Raw genomic sequence first — 20,261 nt, 5'->3', positions numbered from 1 at the left:
GCTAAATAACAGCAACATTTCTCTGCATAATGCAATTAATACGTTTCCATTATAACCTTAATGAAGGCAGGCTGTACCAAGGAACTGTTGTGTTCGATGGCATTAGTTTTAGCTAGGCGTACCTGATAAACTGACAATTGAATGCACTTACCACAGGTGTGTTTTCTCTTTCAAACAGAGGAAGTCCAAGTGCAAAGAGAATAACGTGTCATTGCAGAAATATTTATTGAAATAAATATGCAATGGATACACTTTCATATAATGTCACATAAATATTGAATTTAGAGGCTGTTCTTTTAAAAAGTCCATTAAAATGCTCAAGATTTAGTTTCTCTCCAATTCAGTTATTCTCATCAAAACAATGTAAATACATTATTCTAATCAAACGTTCTGTCTGTAGTGACAGATTATGGTCCAATAAGTAATTATCTTACCTTATAATACCATATACTGTTTTAGCTTATGATTTACTGCTATCGTGCTGAATCAAGGGTCAAGTGTTCACATCTACTGCTATATCAATAGTACTCATTCATATAGAATATTGTGAACGTGTAATATTTACAATCTCAAAAATGAGCGAATAAAAGCTTCGGTTATACTGTGAAAAGGTATCTTGATATATAAAACTTTAGGATTTAGACAAATATTTAGCAGATTTGAGAGTAAAACCAACCTCTACTAAGCTTTCAAAGTCTAAACACCACAATGCAACTTGCTACTCTACTTTGGTGAAATATGAAGACTGAGTCATGCTAGGTCATTACAATCATTCAAACACTGATTTAAATGTCATTCTGTACAAGGAAATCCTTTAGAAACCATAGGGATATTTAAACTGAACACCAAAGTCAGTCTGTTTTCATATCCTTTGTAAGAGCTGTGTTTTAGCAAATTCATATCACTGCATATGAAACCGTTTTACAGTTTGTTAGAGAAAATCTGTCACTTTAAATCTCACATGAATGGGTGAGACAGTTAATCATTTTGATAATAAAACTAGTATAAAGTCTTAAGCGATATGAAAATCTCAGACGGACTTTGACAGTCCCATTAAGTGCTGAACAAGGAATGCACATAAAGAGCTTTTCTAAATATATTAAAACAAAAAACGGACACACAAATATTCTCTTACAGTCTCAAAAGTACACAGTATTCTATTGGGTACAGTATGGGTGTAGGGTGTAGCGCATGCACCACCTGGGACTCAAGATGGCTTGTCACCTTCTTTCTTCAGACGGCTTTAAAAAACAGAAACAAGAGTAAGTAAACACTTGGAGCACTTGGCTGAAAAACACATTTCACATGAATTCAACAGAGCAATGTGGAATGATGCTAATACAGTGGTCTGCAGAATTCACACGCTTCTGGGGCACGCCTCAAGTGGCCAATCGAAGAAGTGCAGTTTTTGACACGCCAAGGTTGGCTTCAGTTTTCAGGCCCAGATTTTACTGCTTGGTGGTAACCACACTAGCAATCAGAGTAAACAGTTTAACTGTATACAAGCTATAAGTTCCTGTTTAGCTGAATAGCTATGATAATAATAATCATGGGATGCTTTTCCATCACTGAGTTTTTCTTTTCTCTTTTTTTTGCTCTGCCTATATGCTTAGGTGTATGTGCATCCAAACAATGAAACAAAATGGTTAAAACACTGCTTATATCGCTACAACGGTACATTAAAAATCTCCAAAGCGTACCAACACGCAAGTCAGGTCTCTTGAAGACAAAAATCATGGGTTTCTTTGTATGAACCTATTATAATATCTATTTTCAACTTGAGTACAATACACAGTGGTGCTCTTAGTGCAACAGTAATTACTGCCTGAGTACTGGTCTGCTGTATAATTCCATGGTGCATAAAGCTCTGAGCTGAGAATTTGAATTTAAGATGTTTATTATGCAAATTAGTTCCTCAAGTAATTGTTTCAGCCCTACATCAAAAAACCTCACCTGTAATAATCTTCCTGACTTGGCAGAGGGCCTCCATGCAGGTGATGCCCATGCAGCCACTGCTGCTCCATAGCCATCCTCTGCAGCTCTGCAGACTGAGCATGCATGGCCTGCAGCTGGTGAGCAGCAGACATTTGGGGAATGGGGCCCTGAAGCTCTCGTGGATATGCAGCTCCTATGGAAAAGACAAACATTACATTAAGAAGACAAAATTGGAGGAGCTGGACTCAGAGAAGACTCAAGATGTGGGATGTATGTTAAGAGTTAAAAAAAATAAGATTATGAACCAAACAGCGGGTGGCGCAGCATTTCATGGTCATGAGGAAGATCGCTGAGCAAAGGGTTGGGGATTGGGCCACCAGGGAAGGGGAACCGGGCCAAACGTGGTCCTGTTGCCAGGGGGTCCACTAGAGGATGAGGGCTTGAACCTGGATGAAGAAATAAATTATACAGTAAATGAAGGTCAACTTCACACCAGCGGATATTTTACTGCTGACTAGTTAACTTTTCAAAATCAGTCAATAATTCCAACCTCACCTTGACCGAGTGGATCCTGTTGGTGCAGGTGGAGGTGCGAGTGAATGTGAGAGTGTTGGTGATGATGCGGCGTCACATTGAGCATCTGCAGCCTGGCAGCGGGGTCAGTCGCCACAGATGCCATCCTCTCTGCGTGAAGCCGCTCCGCAGTGAGCCGCTCAGCGTAAGTCAGCTCCGGGCGCAGCTGAGGTGCAGCCAGCGCCATCCTCTCCCGCTCCAGATGGTTCAGGCCGGGATGGAAGGGGGCGAAGTGGTGGGGAGGCCCTGGTATGTGGGGAAGAGCGATCGCCCCGTGTCTGGCAAAGTGCTCCATGGGGTTAGCCGAGGGGTGTAAAGTTTCCAGGTCTGGGGGCTTGACCTCAAAGCCAGGCTTCATCCTCTCGCGGAGCTCCCTCTCTCGGAGGTTCCTCAGCTCGCGCTCTCTGAGGCTGGGTTCAGCGCTGTACAGGCCAGGCATGTGGTACGCCAGCAAGGGGTCGCCAGGGCCCAGTGACACATAGAATGGGTGGTTGCGGTTGGTGGGGGACATGACATGGGGTCGGGCATATTCACTCAGAGTGCGCAGGGCAGGAGTATCTGGGCCAATGTAGGGGGGAACAGCGGCTACAGTGGTGGGCGGTGGCTCGTAGGAGGGGCGTCCGTGGCTCTGAACCGTCATCTGAGCCTCACTCATACGACTGTCGTGGGAGGAGCTGGAGGCTCTCTGTAAGCAAAGAGAATGTGTGAGATAACGGTTTTGTGACAGAGAAGATGCTTCAAAGGGAAAAAAGCGGAAAGTTACACTCACAGCATTTCTGTCAGCCTCCCTTTCTCTCTCCCTCTCTCTGTCTTTCTCCCGTTCGCGTTCTTGCCGAGCACTGAGTTCAGCCTCCCTCCTGGACTTTTCCACAGCCTCCTCCCTTTTCTTGGCCAACTTGGAGGATGAAAGTGGAGTGAAGAACAGGTCTGTTCTCGCACAGGAGTTGTAACCACGATCATAGTGTTTAATAAACCTGAAAGAAATGACAGATGTGCATTAATGAGTATGATTAATAAACTTCATTCATAAACAACAACAAGGATGAGGCGCTGTTGGCATCACACATGTTAGACATAATGAGACGTACATCTACTGAATACTGCCCATGAAAATGTCACACAGTGTTCATTTCTCCCTGACTTTTATTTAAATTTTTATAAACATGAAGCTACTTAAACCTGGTTCCTATATTTATAGTTTTGGACACAGTTCCTGTCAGTTAAAATGACGTTTCAGACGTTAACTTTATTGCTGAGATCTGGGAATCAATTACCTCGAAGCCAATGTGGCAACCACATGAGCAATAAGACAGCTTTTAAATAGGTCCACAGTTTAACTGCATTATGTGAACCACCTTCTTGGAATTGAAAACAAAAACAAACGTTAAAATTATTATCCACACCTGCTGCTTTAAGAGAGAGACAACTTAGACCAACAATACTAACTGTAGTTATGCACACAAGCAAATTTACAAACCAAGTGACACTTCTAATGGATATTTTGGATCAGTTCACTTTTACTTTCATCTCCAAATAAGAGTTTTCGATAACTACAAACATGATTCGGAAATTAGGATGCTATGTCAAACATTAACGTAATGTGATAGTTTGCTAATCCTTTCTGACACATACTCCACTGAAAACAGTACAGAGACAATGTATTTAATGTTTTACCTCATCAGCATCACTGATTTTTGTAAATATGTGCATATTCCAAATTTGATGGTTTTGCCTTCTGTTTTAATGAACATTTTACGCAACGGTTTTTGGATTTGAGGTTGTAGGTTAAAGCTGCTGAGAAAGATCACCAGACTCTACAGTCCATTTCAGCTCTAAGGAAGTTTAGGAGGCTTCTCAAGAAGTGCTGGAGACCAAACCAGAGCTAAAAGGAGTGTGACTATTGGACTTAGATTCGTGAAGGGGACCCAAACTCACAATGCATGATAGTGTTGTTCTGTATCTGCTAGATGTGAAACAAGTTCACCATATCAACTTGTTAAGTGACCCTAACTGATAATTTTGCTTACAAGAATAATGAAAAATAAAAAAAAAAGCTCACTGTGGTCTGCCTGATTTTACAACAATACATAGTTAAAATCTTCTAGTTTTTACGAGCTGCATAAAAAACTTTGGATTCTTTTAGTGATTTTTTTGTAAAGAAAGAATGCAGACAGACGTACCGTGCAGACTGGCTGGCATGGCTTGCCATGTTGATGACGGTGGGCTCCGGTGAGGGGCTCCGAGGTGGAGACGGCGGGCTCTCAATCTCTTCTATCTCATCCAGTGGCTCTTCTTTAATCTGAATTTGTGATCCACCTGCTGTTGTTCCCAGCGAGGGTCTCAGCGGGACAGGCGGGAATGACGGCTGGAGGCTCGGGACAGGGCCAATAGCAGAAGATGTTACAGAGGTGAGAGAGTGTGAGGCTGCAGCAGGTGGGTGAGAGGAAGTCACGTTTTTTCCAGGGTGGGTCTGCACCTGAGAAATCACTGGAAGTTGGGCAGGAAGTGACTGCATTGGCAAAGGCTGTGGCATGAGCTGCAGAGGGGGAGGGGGTGCACCTGGAGGATGCTGGTTGGGCAGAGAATTGAGGGGCTTTAGAGCAGGGGGAGGGGGGAGATTGGAGGGCATCTGAGGGAAAGGTGTAGCAGACTGGTGTGGCATCTGTTTGTGTGAAGGTGGAATTGGAGTGGTGGGAGGAGGCTTGATTTGGGGGCCAGGAAGAGGAGGCTGGGGGAGCTGAGACTCCCTAAAGAAGGGTGGGGGTCGCTGGGGGGCCTGAGGTGACAGGCCATGAGGCTGTGCAGAGTTGAGAGCAGGTGGCATCTGAAATGCTGGAGAAAGAGGAGAGTCCTGACCCAGTGCTGACGGAAGAGGTGGTGGACCGGGAAGAGAGTGAGAGGCGGGCTGTGGTCTGCTGCTTGAGCCCGCTGCAGCAGCTGACTGACCAGCAGCTGGCTGAGGGGGGTCTGGAGAAGGAGGAGGGGGGCTCCGAGCTTGGTCAGCAGAGGGGGTGCTTTGCGTTGGCTGAGGAGTGATGGGAGGGCCCTGAGAAGGGAGGGCCTGTGGGACTGGTGTGTCAACCAACACAGCAGGAGGAGCAACGGGCTCTGACGGGACGCCGTTCGGCTGAGCAGACGAGTCAGAGTCGCTCTCGTTGCCCTGTTGAGGGCTGGGAATGCTGGGAGAGGAGCTGCGGTTGTCCTGATCGATGTCTTTGGTGTCACTGCTGCCATCGTCCTGAGCACTGCGGCTTTCTGAAGAGCTCTCCTCCTCTACCTCAGCCTCTCCCTCTGAGCGGGAGCCCTGTGCATCCTGAGGGAACAAGGACGTTATACCATATTAATATCTAGCAAAATATTATTATTGCATGGCTTTCTGTATTTAGATTATGCTACATAGGATGCGTGTTAACTGTCCCTGCTGCACAGAATGTCACAAATGCCACCTTTGGAGAAGTTTTAATGCAGATAGCATTTTAAGTGTTCCCTCTCACCTGTGTCTTCGGCCTTTTAGGTGTAACTTTTTCAGGCTCGTCAGATTCCTGAGCAGGACTCTCTCGTACACGTTTCGTTGTCTTTGGCAAAGTTACCTCCTCTTTTATTTTCTGTGGACACCAGGTGATATTTAGACAGCAGTGTTAGTTACTCACAGAGGGTGATGTAGTCTTTGTGTGGTTGTTATGGGGGCTGTTGATATTAGTTTAGTTGCTGTGGTTTGTGTAGCAGCACAGTGAAATGGAGACACACTGTTAACCTCTTTACTAATAACATCTTTCCAAATATGCAAATAACTGCAACTAAACAGCTCCCTTATCAATGTACACAAGCTCAATAACAGGCAAACAACCCAGCTAGTCTGAAAAGATAATATTAAGTACAACATGTATGTGACATGGACTGTACATTGTGTTTACCTTGTTTGTCTTCCTGGTGGATTCATTCTTATGATCTGTGGAAGATGATCTCAAAGAATTAGAAGTTGCTCCACTCAGGGAAGGCTGGCCACTGGACTGCTGATCCTCCCTGGTGGGGGAGCCTGTGAGCCTCCTGTGGCCACTTCTTAAAGATGACAGCTGCTTTAAAAAAATATTCCTTAGTTAATGTTTGTAAAACACAAGCAAGAAAGACGTTTCTCCCGATTGTACAAAATCATTTCACTGCCATTAAGTGAAAAACATTTGCCAGATTCCACACAGCTGGAAAGTCTGATTCCTGTTATAGATCATGATATTTAGACTATAAAATGACATTTATGCAGACACGCTCTTTTTACTAGTAATAAAGACATGCGTGACTGATCTTCCAGCCTCAGGCTTACAGGTGCTCTGCTTCGTCGTGTCCTCATGCCATGCTTGCTGTTCACTTCTTCTTCCTCTTTAACAGGTTTAAACATGAATGGAGCGCCTGCAGATTTTGGAGCTGCTGGTAGACATCCATGTTTGTTTTCGTATGTGCGACAAGTCGTGCACAGCAGTGGGTTGTCTCTTCCCCCCTGGTGCCAATCCTTGGAACCTGTTTAAGAAAATGTTCTCATGTGAAAAGACTTTCACAGCAATCCGCAAAACATTAGTATTGGTGCCATAAAATACTGAAGTCTGCCTGTCATGAATCACAGATAAATAACGTGTTCTCACTTGTTGCACCACAGTGGCTGCAGCTCTTGATTTCCTGTTCACTGTCTTCACTATCAAGATCATCCTCGCTGGCAGAACTTGCATCCACTGCAAAGGAAAAATCAGCTTCAATGATTCAATGTCCAAGTCGTAAGAATGCTACACTTCATGCCCACAAAGCTATGAACAGCACTCACTGGCAAACGAAAATTGCAACAGATTTATGACGATTGTTCACCTGAATAATTCCGTGATGGCGTGTTGACGGGAGCTGCAGCGGAACGAGTTTTTGCTTTGCGCAAAGAGGGCTGTCGGCGTTGCTGTCGATAAGCTCTTGTTCCTGCAGCCTCAGGAGTTTTCTTCCAGTGGTAATAGAAAGTGATCAGCTCCCCCTGATGATGACAATTCAGGACTTTTAGGAACAATCCAAGTTATGTTTCGAATCGAACAACCATGAATCACTGCACGCATTACAAATTGTTCTGTACGAATATACACAGTGTTCAATTACAGTCTTTTTGCTGGGCAGAAAGTCTTTCCGGATTCTGAAGAAATTCTTTCCATACTGTCTCAGGCCTTTGATGAAGCGCTTCTGTAGGGAAAAAAGAGAGAGGGTGGTGGTGATGGAATTAAATTGTAAACAGTTATGAAACAGCAGTTTTGGGTTTTTTTTTTTACTTCAAGCACTGGATATATAGCAGTGTTTATCAGACACATATCTGACATAACTATTACAATTAAGTATTAGACAGATCTGCACTTTAAGCTAAGTTAGCAGTTCAAAAACACTATTTTACTGCAGGCTTATATCATATCAGATGCTGTTTGAAAAAAGTCGACTAAACTGACTAAAATTTCTGATTAATTTACAGTCACATGTGAGGGATGAGCATGTGAAGTAGAGTTAAAACACGTTAGCACTTCGCATCCGTTTCATCACGGAGGATTTCATTGCACAAACACTGTTAAGGACTAACAAGTTATCAGCACTGACCTTCAGTGCTGTGCTACTAGCTAAAGGCGTCTCACCACATCATCCTCCGACCAGCATTTCTCAATGAGCTTCGGCAGAGGCTTCTTAACCAGACGCTGGAGAGCTTTTGCTGCATCATAATGACTTGCATGTAGCTAGAATTGAGGAAAAACAGAGATGTTTGTGAATCTGCAATGCAATATTTTGATTCTTTGACTTTACCGGATACTGATGCATAGGATTCCCGTTGTGCTCCTCACCATGTTGAGTGCGTTGAGTGTGGTATCGTCACGGGATGCTGCTAAACATCCATCCTCTGTGGATCCACCGTCACACATACCTGCAAACGCCGCCATGCTCCTTGAGAAAAAAAATGTGTGCAATTAGGTGAAATCAGCACTTTTTCGATGCATGTTTAAGCTTATTTGTTGATAGCAACAAGATATTTCTTTACAGTTAAAGCACTAGAAAGAACACAGTCAGGTTACATAGTAAGGGCAATTTAGTTAAGCATGAAATAGCATCTGTGTCTTGCTGTTCAGTAAAGGCATGGCTGCATGGCTGACCTAATTGTAAAATTATACTGATTTGACATCCTCAAAAAATATTTTTCCCCTTTTGCAAAGGCGCTAGCAAGACTCAAGAATGACAAATTTCATCTAAAGTGATTTTCAGCAATGCAGTGCAGACACTGACCTGGCAGCTCTGAGGTACATGAGAAGGTCACAGTCATTGACCCCAGGTGTCCACATCAGCTCCTCATTCTCTGTCTGAGTCTGTAAACCAGGAGCAGGCCGAGGCTGCAGCTCTGGAAGTTTGGCCTTCAGTGTAACCAAAGCAAAGATAAAAGCCAGCAAACATTTACTAGACTGCTTCCAAGAACAGAAAAAGACATGTCCTGCTATGATTTATGTTTAATTAGGTACAATTTCAGGGGGAAAAAAATCCAGGCGCTTTTTTACAATTGCAAAATTCACAAAATTTCCCTTAAAAGAAATATGAACAACATCTATTTTTTTAAAGAGTGATTCAACTGTCAGAATGTGTATTATTACAGTGGATAATTAAACAAACTAATGCATTAAGGATTTCATTATAATCAAATGTTTTGCTGGTGTTTCACAATAGCACCTACTCGTATCTGTTTCAGATGCCCAAACTTGAATACATTTCACCTATGACAGGGAAGCATTCATGCTGCAAATAATACAGCACAATGAACAGACAGGTCTGACCAGTTTTTCATAATGAGCTTAATAGGCCACTTGAACCTACAGTACACTGTGAAGACTAAGGTCAAGGTCAAGGTCAATGTAAACCCTGTTATCCCACATAGGGAAATTTGGACATAGGTACATATAGGCCTATTTTTTCTCTCCTAGCCTTCTTACAAATTCTGAAGTTTTCTTTACCCTAAAAAAACAAATAATGAATTTAACTTTTTTATATGGAAAAGTATTAATCACTTAAAATTTAAAAAAAAATGTTTTTTGTTGTAACAGGGTCTACCTGATGGCTTGGTCCCACTCTGATCTCGCCCTGTGTGCTGTTCAGGCTCCTGAAATAAAATGAAAAAAATACAACATCCCATGTTCATAATGTGCTTGAAATAATAACAATCAAATAATTTGCTGTCTACACTCTGGATACATTCAAGTGTTTCAGATCAAGTAAATTCAACTGTATTCCCATAGTTAAAGACAGTGTGCTAACCACATATATAAACGGTTACTTAGCGGGTAATTAACGCTGTACAGTACGAATACAGACGTAGGCTCAGTAAGTGTATAACTTGGCTGTTGCGGAGCAGCTTCCCTCCCACTGCACAGTGAATAACATCCCGCCCCTCCATCACTGTGAACCAATCTCAGCTGTGACCTGCGACGTTTCCTTATATTACATGAATGAAATCCGATGCTAGCTACCGCGAAAGACTGTCAATCAATCATACATGAGCTGCTAATTTTTACGGTCACCATTACGAGAACAGTGTGTGCCACTTTAGAGATCCTAACAGGTTGACAGCAGCTGGCTCACTCCGTCTCATGGCTAACTGTTAGCTAAAGTATACAACCAATAATAAACATCAACGTTAGCATGCACAACATGTCGCTGATATAAATACATACATATAGCGACAACGACCCGTGTCAATACACGTCAACACCAAAGGGAATAACAGCAGATTTATTAATCAGTGATGCATGAGGTTAATCTGCTTTACTGATATTATTTAGCATAATAGCTGCAGAAATAGCTGTTAGCTGCAATAAAGCGAGCAGAAAACCGTTTTGTCGGCAGGAGCTGCTAGCTGCTAACGAGACAGTAACATTACGCCGTTATTTGGCTAGCTTGTTAGCCAGACACGAACTTCGTGACCACTGACACTCCGACTATTTCATACAAACGGCTCTCAAAGTAACGCCACAAAACACTTAATGACACACTGGATACACAGTAACTAAAATATAAACGCAAGCGGTAAGTTAATCAAGTTACCTCCGCGGACTGAACAGGTCGTCCATGTCGAAGGATGTTTGGATGTGGCTTGTTGACACTACGCAGCGCAGTGGGCGATACACACACAAACTATGCGAATCCCCTATTACATGGCTATTCAAAATGGAGGCGGTATAGTGGGGGGAGTCGGTGTGTGTGTGTGTGTGTTTTCCAGTGCAATGACCTCAGCAGCCACAGCTAAGCCTTCAAAGTTGTCTGGGTGTATAACTGAGCATGTGCCGCGGATCGGCAGCAGCAGCAGCAGCTACTGGGTCCGCTGATCGGGCGTCCATGAATCAAACAACACCTCATACTGTTGTGTATAACTGTGGTTATTAAACATTATTATGTAAGCCATAACATTAACCTACGTTCTGCTGTTCGACTCTAATGTAGAACATTAGTGTAGGAAACTGAGCTGTAACACATCGTCAGATTTGTCCTATTGGTTTGTAGGTTGCTGTTTAATACTGACAATACATATTTTTATACTATTATTTTAATTCATTTTGACAGACACTGTGACTTTGGACGTTGGGTAACTCACATTTTTGACGGTCTAAATAATCAATCGAATTGAGAAAATAATGAGCGGGTGAATCCATAGTGAAAAATCATTAGTTGCATATACGAAGTACTTAAAAGTGAGCTCCAGCTCAATCAGCAACACTAAAATACTGCTTTTACATTAATGCATAACTTGCAATAATTAAATGAACCCATATCTAATAGTACTCATTGGAGCCATTTTTCTACTAGTACTTTATACTTAAGTATTAAGTGACATTTTCAATGCAACAATGTTAGTTGTAATGTAGTATATTTACAGTGTGGTATTTGTACTTTTACTTAAGGAACTGAATACTTCCTTCACCACTTATATTTGTAATAAATACAGAGGAATACATCAGTATCTTCCTGCTGCTCAAAAAGTTTAATGTATTCTTGTTTGAATAAATTGTACAATTAAAGATCCGAAGTCATAATTAAGGAATTAAAACCTTTTGTTAAGGACTTTAAAGAGACATGTAATGACAAAAACTAATTTTCCCTGAATTGTTAATGAGACTGTTAATCTACAGACCAACAGGTTACCAGTTGTTACTTACTTGGTTGTCAAATGCCAATGAAAAGTAGACTTTCTTAGCTGGGAAACCCGAGAAAACATGCTAACACTGTACATACACCTAAAACCAACACAGCAACATTAAAGGAAACATGGGACCAACAATCATGTTAGATTCTGTCACTAAGAAACATTTTTATTAACTGTGTCTCCAAGTGCAGCGTGCAGTGTTGTTAAACAAATATTATACAAGTTATAATCTGGGCTATTATTTTATTCCATATTAACAAAGAGCACAGAATACAGTAGAAGAACAAATGTGTCAAATGTCACATTTCCATTCACTACATTATGTTCTCTCTATAAATTTGTTACCACCATTAGTTTATGAGTAGTTCTACATTAACCATTATTGCTTTGATGTGTTTTCCATTACTATCCAATGTGTTGTCATGGATTTGTGTGTGTGAATCCATTTGTACGTGAAGTAAATGCTCCATCGAGTTACGCAATCAATGGATTTCTGAAGTTTTTTCCAGCGAAACAAGCCTTGTCTCCCAGCTCCTCTTCAATTCTACAGTTAAAAAAAAAAGTTTGGTTAATTTTCTTTCTTTATTGTACGAACCCGATTCCAATAAAGTTGGGACGCTGTGTAAAATGTAAATAGAATATAATCATCTGCAAATGAAATTCTTTTACCGACAACAGTTTTACGAAGTGTATCTGAGCCCATGTAGTAACATCTTTTATACAGTCATGTGATCACAAAGTGGTGACCCTCGCTCCATCCTTGTTTGTGAACAACTAAGCCTTTCCAGGATGCTCCTTTCATACCCAATCATGATACTATCACCTGTTACCAATCAGCCTGTTTACCTGTGGAATGATCCAAACAGGTGTTTTTGGAGCGTTCCACATCTTTCCCAGTCTTTTGTTGCTCCTGTCCCAACTTGTTTAAAACATGTTGCTGCATCAAATCCAGAATAAGCAGATATTTCCAAAAATCAATGAAGCTGAGGTCAAACATTAAATATATTATCTCTGTACTGTTTTCAGTTGACTATATGTCAAAAAGTGATTAGCAAATTACCACATTCTGTCTTATCTATGTTTCATACAGCGTCCCAGCTTCTTCGGAAACGAGGCATGTATCGATCAGACTGTTTAGAGACAGTGCTGTTTAAAATGTATAGAAATTCTCCAAACTCAGATTAATTCACTAACCCAAAGAGTTTTTAAACACTTTAATCAATACAGCACAAGTAAGCAGTTGTGGTCTAGTAGAAAAGGTATTGGCAGTCTTTCAGTTTAGAGAATAACACATGCAAAGTCTTATTTTATACTATATAAATTATACGATTCTGATAAAATTCCTCAGTTTGTGTAAGACTTACCTCAGAATCTGATTGTATTTGGCCAAACGCTCGGAGCGACAGGGTGCTCCAGTCTTGATCTGTGACAAAATGTGTACAACAATCAAAACTTTGTCCAAGTCACATCGTTATGATTCCCATTTCACAAATTTCATATTGGATTTTGACAATTTTAGGTGTCTTTTATTCTGCCTTTCCCCTCTTTCAAGTGGAAATAATTTCCCAATGTGAAAATGGAAAGTGGGGATAAATCTATAATCTTTTGGCATAAAAGGACACACTCATACAATAAAATGCTCGAAGTATCTGAATTTACCTGTCCAGTGCACAAGCCGACCACCAAATCTGCTATGAAGGTGTCCTCAGTTTCACCAGAGCGATGGCTAACCATCACACCCCAGCCGCTCTCCTGCGCCATCTTACACCTGTGAGGAGGAGGAGGAGGAGTGAGATACCATCAACGTCTAGACATTACAGGTCACTGTATGGTACAAATTCTAATATTCAACTAGTCTATATACGCTGCTGACATACGCTCGCAAAGACTCAGTAACCGAGCCGATCTGATTGACTTTAAGCAGCAGACAGTTGCAGGCCTTCTCCTCCACAGCCTTCCTGATGCGATTAGGGTTGGTCACTGTGAGATCGTCTCCAACAATCTGGATGTCTGTGCTTCCAGTGAGGTTTGTCCAGGCCGCCCAGTCATCCTGGTCAAAGGGATCCTCGATGGAAACCACTGTGAGTGAAAAATATGCAAACGTTCCTCACTGGGCAGTAAAACAGCTGATCAGTATTTCAACTGAAATATCTGTGATGGTGTTCAGCTGTTGTTCAATCAAAACAGCCTGAAGGAACCAATCACAGCTTCTTCTCAAAATATTAAATCATATTTCTGTTTCTGTTCCATGATTTCTATCAGTTATAATAACATTCCACTCACGATAGTAATTTAGATCTGGGACACAACAACATCACTACAGTGTAGTCCAACAGAGCAAGAACCATGAACGACAAGACAATCAGATGACTAGACTGGGTTAACTTAGCCAGATTACTAAAACTGAAAGAAAGTGCACCCAAAATGTCTGTAACATACCTCACTGCACAGGAAAACTGTATGTGCAACTATTCCAACTTCTGCTTGTCAAAGCTGAACCAGGAAATCAATCAATAAACTAAACAACAGACAGTTTGGGTAAAACTTTTAGAGTTCCAGATACTTTTGCCTAACCTCAGGGTTTGTTTTTTTTATTCCATTTACGAATATTTTTACTGCATGTTGGTTTATTTTATTCTAGTATCTTAATTTTATTTTATAATCTTTCTTATCTTTCTTATTATCTTGTTTCTAACATGGGAGTTGCAATGCAAATTTCATTGACATGTCATGCTCAATGACAATGAAGGAATCTTGAATCTTGATTAAAGCCTGTTTGATCATCTGACTGGTCATGTGTCTTTCTCATCAGATTCCACATCCAAGCAGGTAAACTGGTGAGTACATTGTTTATATTACTGATAGGAACTAAACTAAGATGTGATGAACCCAAAATATCCTTTCTTTCTAAAAGGATCATGGACCATGAAGTTCACCTTTTAAACGTACAAACATGCTAAAAAAAGTGAAATTAAGTGCTGGAAATTAGCAACAATATTAATATTCACTATTGTAAACGATACCTGTGTGTACAGTAACTATACCACAAGGCTCCCATAATAATTAATTCATGTGTATCTCTAAGTCACTGGCAGTCACAAATGGTCATTACAGCTTGTGGAAACTATATTTAAATGCAGGTTCCATTACTGGGCTACTTTGTTGTACAAGATATAATAATAAATAACACAAAACACTTACATGAAGACCACTTATGTTTTTTTGAAAAACAGTCTGTGAGAGCTATCTTTATCTTTGTACGGTGCAGGTTTTTGGTTTTTTTTTTGTTCAAACAGAGAAGATTATTAAGACAAATACTCAAGTGACTTTAAGCTCCTGTTAGAATTAACTGTTTTTGTCAGTGCTGTCAAGAGACATAATCCACACTTAGCTTGATCAGAGTTCACTTCCTTCAAAAAGGTGATGACTTTCAACCTCATTTTCCCATTTATCTTTTCTGTTTCATATCCGTTTAAAACTAGAGCCGCAGCTCAAGACGTCGTGTGCTTTATCTATCTGAAGATTCAAATGAAGTTCGTGTAACGAAGTTGAACTGTGAATGTTCTTGACAGATTTCCAAGGATAAAACAGGCGTTTGATGCTGTAAACCAGAGTTGAAGATCAATTTGTCTGTCTTAGAGGATGAATAGATTAAAGCTAAGGAAAAGTACCCCATATACTTAGACAAATCAGATTCCTTCCCTTCTTAAGGCTACTGTATTGTATGCCCTGCTCTCTGCCTGCTAAAAAATGTGTAAAAAGACAAAGTGTCAGGAGGTTACCTGGATAATCCTTCACAAAGCTCTTGTAGAGATCAGCCAGCTCGTCAGGAGTGATGCATGGGCTTGGGTTGTCAGGAGACTTGAAGTCCAAGTCGTACTTTCCCTCCCTGTAGAATTCAGACGCTGCCACGTCCATGCCGATCACAACCTCATCTGTGTATCCTGCTTTGGCGATGGCCTCCTTTATCAGCTCCAGAGCTGCAGAGTTCAACAATCAATACGAACACGAAAAAAGTGTTTTATGTCTCATGATGTACATCATTAAAGTTGCATGTAGCACCACAGAATGACGAGTCCTGTAACAAATATTAAATAGAAAACATACAATTTTACTGACACTGTGTCAGAGAGATGGTGTTTTAAAACTATTGTAATTTTTGAGTCTGTAATTTGCTGTGTGCATATTTATTGCATAATCAAGATAACAAACATCAATACCACGATTACTATCCACGCTGGATCATTTTTTGTTTGGAAAGAAACCTGAAAACTGTGCTAATCTCATGCTTCTAAGAGAGCTTAATATATCAGCAGCTCAACCAAAATCATTCCTCTTTACATACCTTCCTTGTTCTCCAGGATGTTTGGAGCAAAGCCTCCTTCATCGCCCACATTGGTGGCATCCTGACCATATTTCTTCTTAATGACATTTTTGAGATTGTGGTAGACCTCGGCTCCGATGCGCATGGCCTCCTTGAAGCTGCTCGCGCCAGCAGGCAGTATCATGAACTCCTGCATGGCAAGCTTGTTTCCTGCATGAGAGCCGCCGTTGATCACATTGAAGGCCTAGTGGAGGTTGAGGAGAGAAGAGGTGAGAGTTGTGGCTTCACAATGGACTGAAGAGGGACGACTGAAAAAATATACCAGGAATTTGATGGATGTAATTTGTCACACAGATCCTCACCGGCACGGGCAAGATGACCTCAGGGTTTCCTGCAAGGTCAGCAATATGTTGATACAGGGGGACACCTTTCTCTGCTGCACCAGCTTTGCAAACAGCCAAGGACACACCCAGGATGGCATTTGCTCCCAATTTGGCTGTTTGGAAAAAAAGAAAATGATCAAAAACAACAACAACAAAATCATATTTCATTTGAAATCTGTTTCAGTATTTATTGAGGATTCATTAATAATGTCACTTCTGATTGCAGTAGTAGAACAGAGCTCAGATTCAAGCACATGCATCACATTTCACTAGAGATGTTTCATAATGCAGCAGGACAATGATCTTAAACATGGAGAAAAATAGTAAAAGTAGTAAAGTAAAACGTTTTGAGAGCCAAACAGTGAAAAGCTCTTGAATGGTCAAGTTCAGTTTCACTTTTCAAAGACTGGACTGAAGGCAAAAAACTGCAACCAAAAAGCGAAAACAGCTGCTTCACCAGGAATGTGTCGTACTCCAGACACTCATTAAGACTGCAATGTACTACATATGGTTGTTATAGATTAACAAGTCATTCGTCACTCACATTTGTTCTCTGTGCCATCCAGGTCAATCATCATCTGGTCAATTCTCTCTTGCTCAACCACAGACACATCCTGAGGGAACGGGATGAACAAGTTGAAATCATTCACATTGCCACTACAACTTGAAAACAACTTGAAAACACACAGACAGCGAGAAATGTCTTCTTACTTGGCCAACAAGTGCAGGTGCAATAACTGAATTTATGTTTTCTACAGCCTGCAAGACTCCTGCGACAGATCAGACAGATCAGAGTGATTATTCTTTCAAAACATCATGGGCAAATCTTGTAAAGCCGATAATAAAGACACAGATTTAGAAACACATGCAACTTTTATTTTTTAAATACATATACAGAGAGACATGCAATGGTATAAATGTTTTTTTTTTAATTATTGGATTTTGATGAAGAAACATAATTATTCTTACTCTTCAACATGTTAACAAAGCTTTATTTCTGAGTCAATCAATCCATAAGCTAAACATCAGCACTGGAGTGAGAGCATGCTTTACTGACAATTCACCATGCGCATCATATCATATCATATCATATCTGTATGCACAAATGTTAAAATTGAGAGGAACAGGCAACAGAAACTCACTAACCCTTCCATATCTGGCAAAGGGGAAGAGAAAGAGCGCAGAATAAAAATTACACAAAGAAAGAAAAAGAGAATAGTATAAAATACAGTATTTTCCTTGAAACTGAATTCTGCTTCAAACTGTGAAGGCAGTAAAGCTTGGTTATAAATCGTAGTAAATATGGTAAATATCAAAACCACACCTGACATTTCACTAATTCTTTCCCATAAAAAGAAATATAAACATGCAGTACAAACCTTTCCCAAGGTAGCGAGACTTGTCCTTGTCCCTGAGCTCCAAGGCTTCATAGATTCCAGTAGATGCACCGCTTGGTACAGCTGCCCTGAACAAGCCTGTGAAATGTACACGGGAGCAGAAAGAGGACATAAGAGTGGTGACATGAGAATCTCGAAAGATTATGAAATTCATTTTGTTACTGAGGTACAGTGACAATACATTTGTACATTTTTTAATAAGTCACACACTGTTGCCTACCTTTGTCGGTGTAAAGGTCAACCTCTACGGTGGGGTTTCCACGAGAATCAAAGATCTCTCGGGCGTGGATCTTGACAATGGACATGGTGAAGGACCTTCAGATGAAAAAGAGAAGTTGAACTTGTTACTATCTGGACAAACATGCACTGCAGTCTGTAACAGCTCTGGTTTGTGGCAGAAGAATAATGCAAATAAAAACTAAACTCTGTGTCTAAAAGTCTGTTTTTAGGCATACCTCTCTTACTCTCTTTCCTCCTTGCAGCTTACTCACAAAAATATCCTGACCTAGCTGCAAGCTTAGGCATGCTAATAGGCATGCTGCTATCCTAATTGGATTAGACCTTCTCATCTGATTAATCACATGGCAATAAGGATGCAGAAAGTGCTGCATCTCTCAAAGTAAGGTTTAGCTCGAAGCTACAACTAGCCTGTGTTGGTGCAGTAAAATGTATATGAATTAAAGTTTTAGCACAGTCATGGTACTGCCTTGGTTACAACAGATTTTCTGCCATAGCAGAGTCCCTCTGCGATTGACCGCATGACATGATATCCCTAATAATCCCTTCCTGTTGCCTGCCAGATAAACAAGCAGGTTAACTAACCAACACAATGACTTTTCCTGAAGACTGGGTTGGACACCAGAGTCAAGAACATTAAGGAAACTACAATTCCAACTAAATGCACACACTTATTCTACAGCATTACACTGCAGAGCCTCATCCTCAGCTATTAGTGTCATCTTCGACACAATGTTGACAAAGACAAATGTTGCTGGTTATGGAACTCAGTAGGGGCAATTTGAATTTTGATAGGAACAAGGCAGTAGGAAGAAAATGTACATTAAAACAAAAGACAAGTTTAAAAATGATGAGATAACAATAATGATAATGATTTTCACACACCCTTGCTATACTCTCACTGCTAAATATTTGTAATAATAATGATCCAATTCAGCAACATGAAAAAGACAGATTTGAGTCAAATCTACGATGACAGAGAATTCCTGTTGTACGAATGATCATCGGTAATCAAGCCCACCAAGTTACAAAACAATGCAGGCATTTGCAGGGCTTTGAACTAAAGGTCACAAGGTGAAGACACTTAAGTGGTGAAACACCTGCCTCCTTAAATAAAACATGACATATACATAATTGTACATTGTCTCATTGAGTAACTTTACTTAAAAGTAAATATGTAGTTGACTGATCTTTGGTCTCGTTACAGGTCGTGGCGGTGCATCCATATTTGGCAAACAGTTTGAAGATGAGCTGAACCCAGAACTGAAATTCACAGGTAATCACAGTGCAAAAATCCCAGTTGAAAATAAAACAAAATAAATTTAACTAATTTAAATAGTTTAATTTAATTTAAATAAATAAAATGTATAATTACACTTACACTGTAATGAACTGTGTGTCAGTGCCGAGTCTTCGTTATTATTTTTACAGAGAGGAAGATTTATTGCAGGGTTGTTGTATTAAACTGCAAACTGGATACTGTCAGCTGCAGGTCATGAAGTCTCAAGCCCATCAAGTCACAAAACAATTCAGGCATTTGCAGGGCTTTGAACTATAACCTTTGGTTAACCTGGGGTTCAGGTAGAACTTGAGTGTAGTTGAAATTAGATACAAACAAATCGACAATAACAATGGGCAATTAAACACCAAAAAGATAAGTGCATATATACTTGCAAAACTAGACTCCTAACAGTTAATACAGAAGCAGAAACAAGTAGGCTAAGAACTGAACATAATATATAATCAAATGCATTTCTTGGCAAAAACAGTTGCACCTTACCATTAGCTAACTGGTTCGACTGAAGCCAACATTAGCTTGCTAACTGAACTCAGAACGTCTTAACGTCACACGTAAAACAAGAACAAGAGTCTGTCAACAGATTACACCCTAACGAAAAACAAACAAATGAAATATCCCTCTAAGTAATGGTGGAGAAAGTGCAAATGTGTGTCTCTACCTGGTGGTAAATCGCTGGATAAGCTGAAGTGCTGAAATACAGACACTAATGTACAAGTAGAAGTGCACCGAAGAAGAATTTCTCCTTCTCCTCATCCATTTCTGGCACGCTTGACGCACTGCATGTGTGTTGGTGCCCCCATAGTTTTCAATGTGAACTGCACCTGATCAACACTATAATCACTACTGATAAATGTTGCCTGCGGTGCATGTAAACTGGAGCACTTTTTTTTTTTTTGGAAGAATCAAGATATTTATGACTATATTTTGCTGA

General features: G+C 40.6%; 2 protein-coding genes across 4 annotated transcripts; both read right to left on the bottom strand.

The window, feature by feature from the left end:
* Window positions 1–201: 201 nt before the first annotated feature.
* On the bottom strand, window positions 202–10,693 carry rereb (arginine-glutamic acid dipeptide (RE) repeats b). 2 transcript variants are annotated; one of them, XM_041957425.1, is made up of 17 exons: window positions 10,594–10,693; window positions 9,604–9,652; window positions 8,791–8,915; window positions 8,355–8,454; window positions 8,151–8,249; window positions 7,633–7,713; window positions 7,360–7,513; window positions 7,143–7,229; window positions 6,827–7,020; window positions 6,423–6,584; window positions 6,003–6,113; window positions 4,689–5,821; window positions 3,278–3,482; window positions 2,491–3,193; window positions 2,241–2,381; window positions 1,954–2,128; window positions 202–1,241 (listed from the first exon to the last, which is right to left on the bottom strand). In XM_041957425.1, exons 1-17 carry the CDS (start codon window positions 10,617–10,619, stop codon window positions 1,208–1,210), a joined length of 3,579 nt encoding a protein of 1,192 aa, XP_041813359.1. In that variant the 5' UTR covers window positions 10,620–10,693; the 3' UTR covers window positions 202–1,207. The 2 variants fall into 2 exon arrangements, with proteins under 2 accessions (XP_041813359.1, XP_041813367.1); XM_041957433.1 differs by having other exon boundaries at window positions 6,423–6,581.
* Window positions 10,694–11,584: 891 nt separating this feature from the next.
* eno1b (enolase 1b, (alpha)) lies at window positions 11,585–20,060 on the bottom strand. Of its 2 annotated transcripts, none has more exons than XM_041946449.1 (12): window positions 19,989–20,060; window positions 18,014–18,108; window positions 17,776–17,871; window positions 17,108–17,166; window positions 16,941–17,010; window positions 16,376–16,509; window positions 16,035–16,257; window positions 15,472–15,669; window positions 13,567–13,768; window positions 13,349–13,457; window positions 13,054–13,112; window positions 11,585–12,233 (listed from the first exon to the last, which is right to left on the bottom strand). In XM_041946449.1, exons 2-12 carry the CDS (start codon window positions 18,096–18,098, stop codon window positions 12,164–12,166), a joined length of 1,305 nt encoding a protein of 434 aa, XP_041802383.1. In that variant the 5' UTR covers window positions 18,099–18,108; window positions 19,989–20,060; the 3' UTR covers window positions 11,585–12,163. The 2 variants fall into 2 exon arrangements, with proteins under 2 accessions (XP_041802383.1, XP_041802391.1); XM_041946457.1 differs by lacking the exon at window positions 19,989–20,060 and adding an exon at window positions 18,249–18,284.
* Between the last annotated feature and the right edge of the window lie 201 nt (window positions 20,061–20,261).

Source organism: Chelmon rostratus, chromosome 2, assembly GCF_017976325.1.
Source record: "Chelmon rostratus isolate fCheRos1 chromosome 2, fCheRos1.pri, whole genome shotgun sequence".
Lineage (NCBI taxonomy): Eukaryota > Metazoa > Chordata > Actinopteri > Chaetodontiformes > Chaetodontidae > Chelmon > Chelmon rostratus.
Note: the sequence above shows the minus strand (reverse complement) of the source record. Positions and strands in the feature narration are given on the sequence as shown.

Excerpts from the sequence above, each read along its gene's own strand:
- rereb (XM_041957425.1), bottom strand. The coding sequence starts at position 10,619 with ATGGACGACCTGTTCAGTCCGCGGAG. Across the intron at positions 7,514-7,632 it reads TTCTGCCCAGCAAAAAGACT|GGGGAGCTGATCACTTTCTA; the intron begins GTAATTGAACAC and ends TGTCATCATCAG. Across the intron at positions 5,822-6,002 it reads CTAAAAGGCCGAAGACACAG|GATGCACAGGGCTCCCGCTC; the intron begins GTGAGAGGGAAC and ends TTGTTCCCTCAG.
- eno1b (XM_041946449.1), bottom strand. The coding sequence starts at position 18,098 with ATGTCCATTGTCAAGATCCACGCCCGAGAGATCTTTGATTCTCGTGGA. Across the intron at positions 17,872-18,013 it reads TGACCTTTACACCGACAAAG|GCTTGTTCAGGGCAGCTGTA; the intron begins GTAGGCAACAGT and ends TACATTTCACAG. Across the intron at positions 17,011-17,107 it reads CACCTGCACTTGTTGGCCAA|GATGTGTCTGTGGTTGAGCA; the intron begins GTAAGAAGACAT and ends CCGTTCCCTCAG.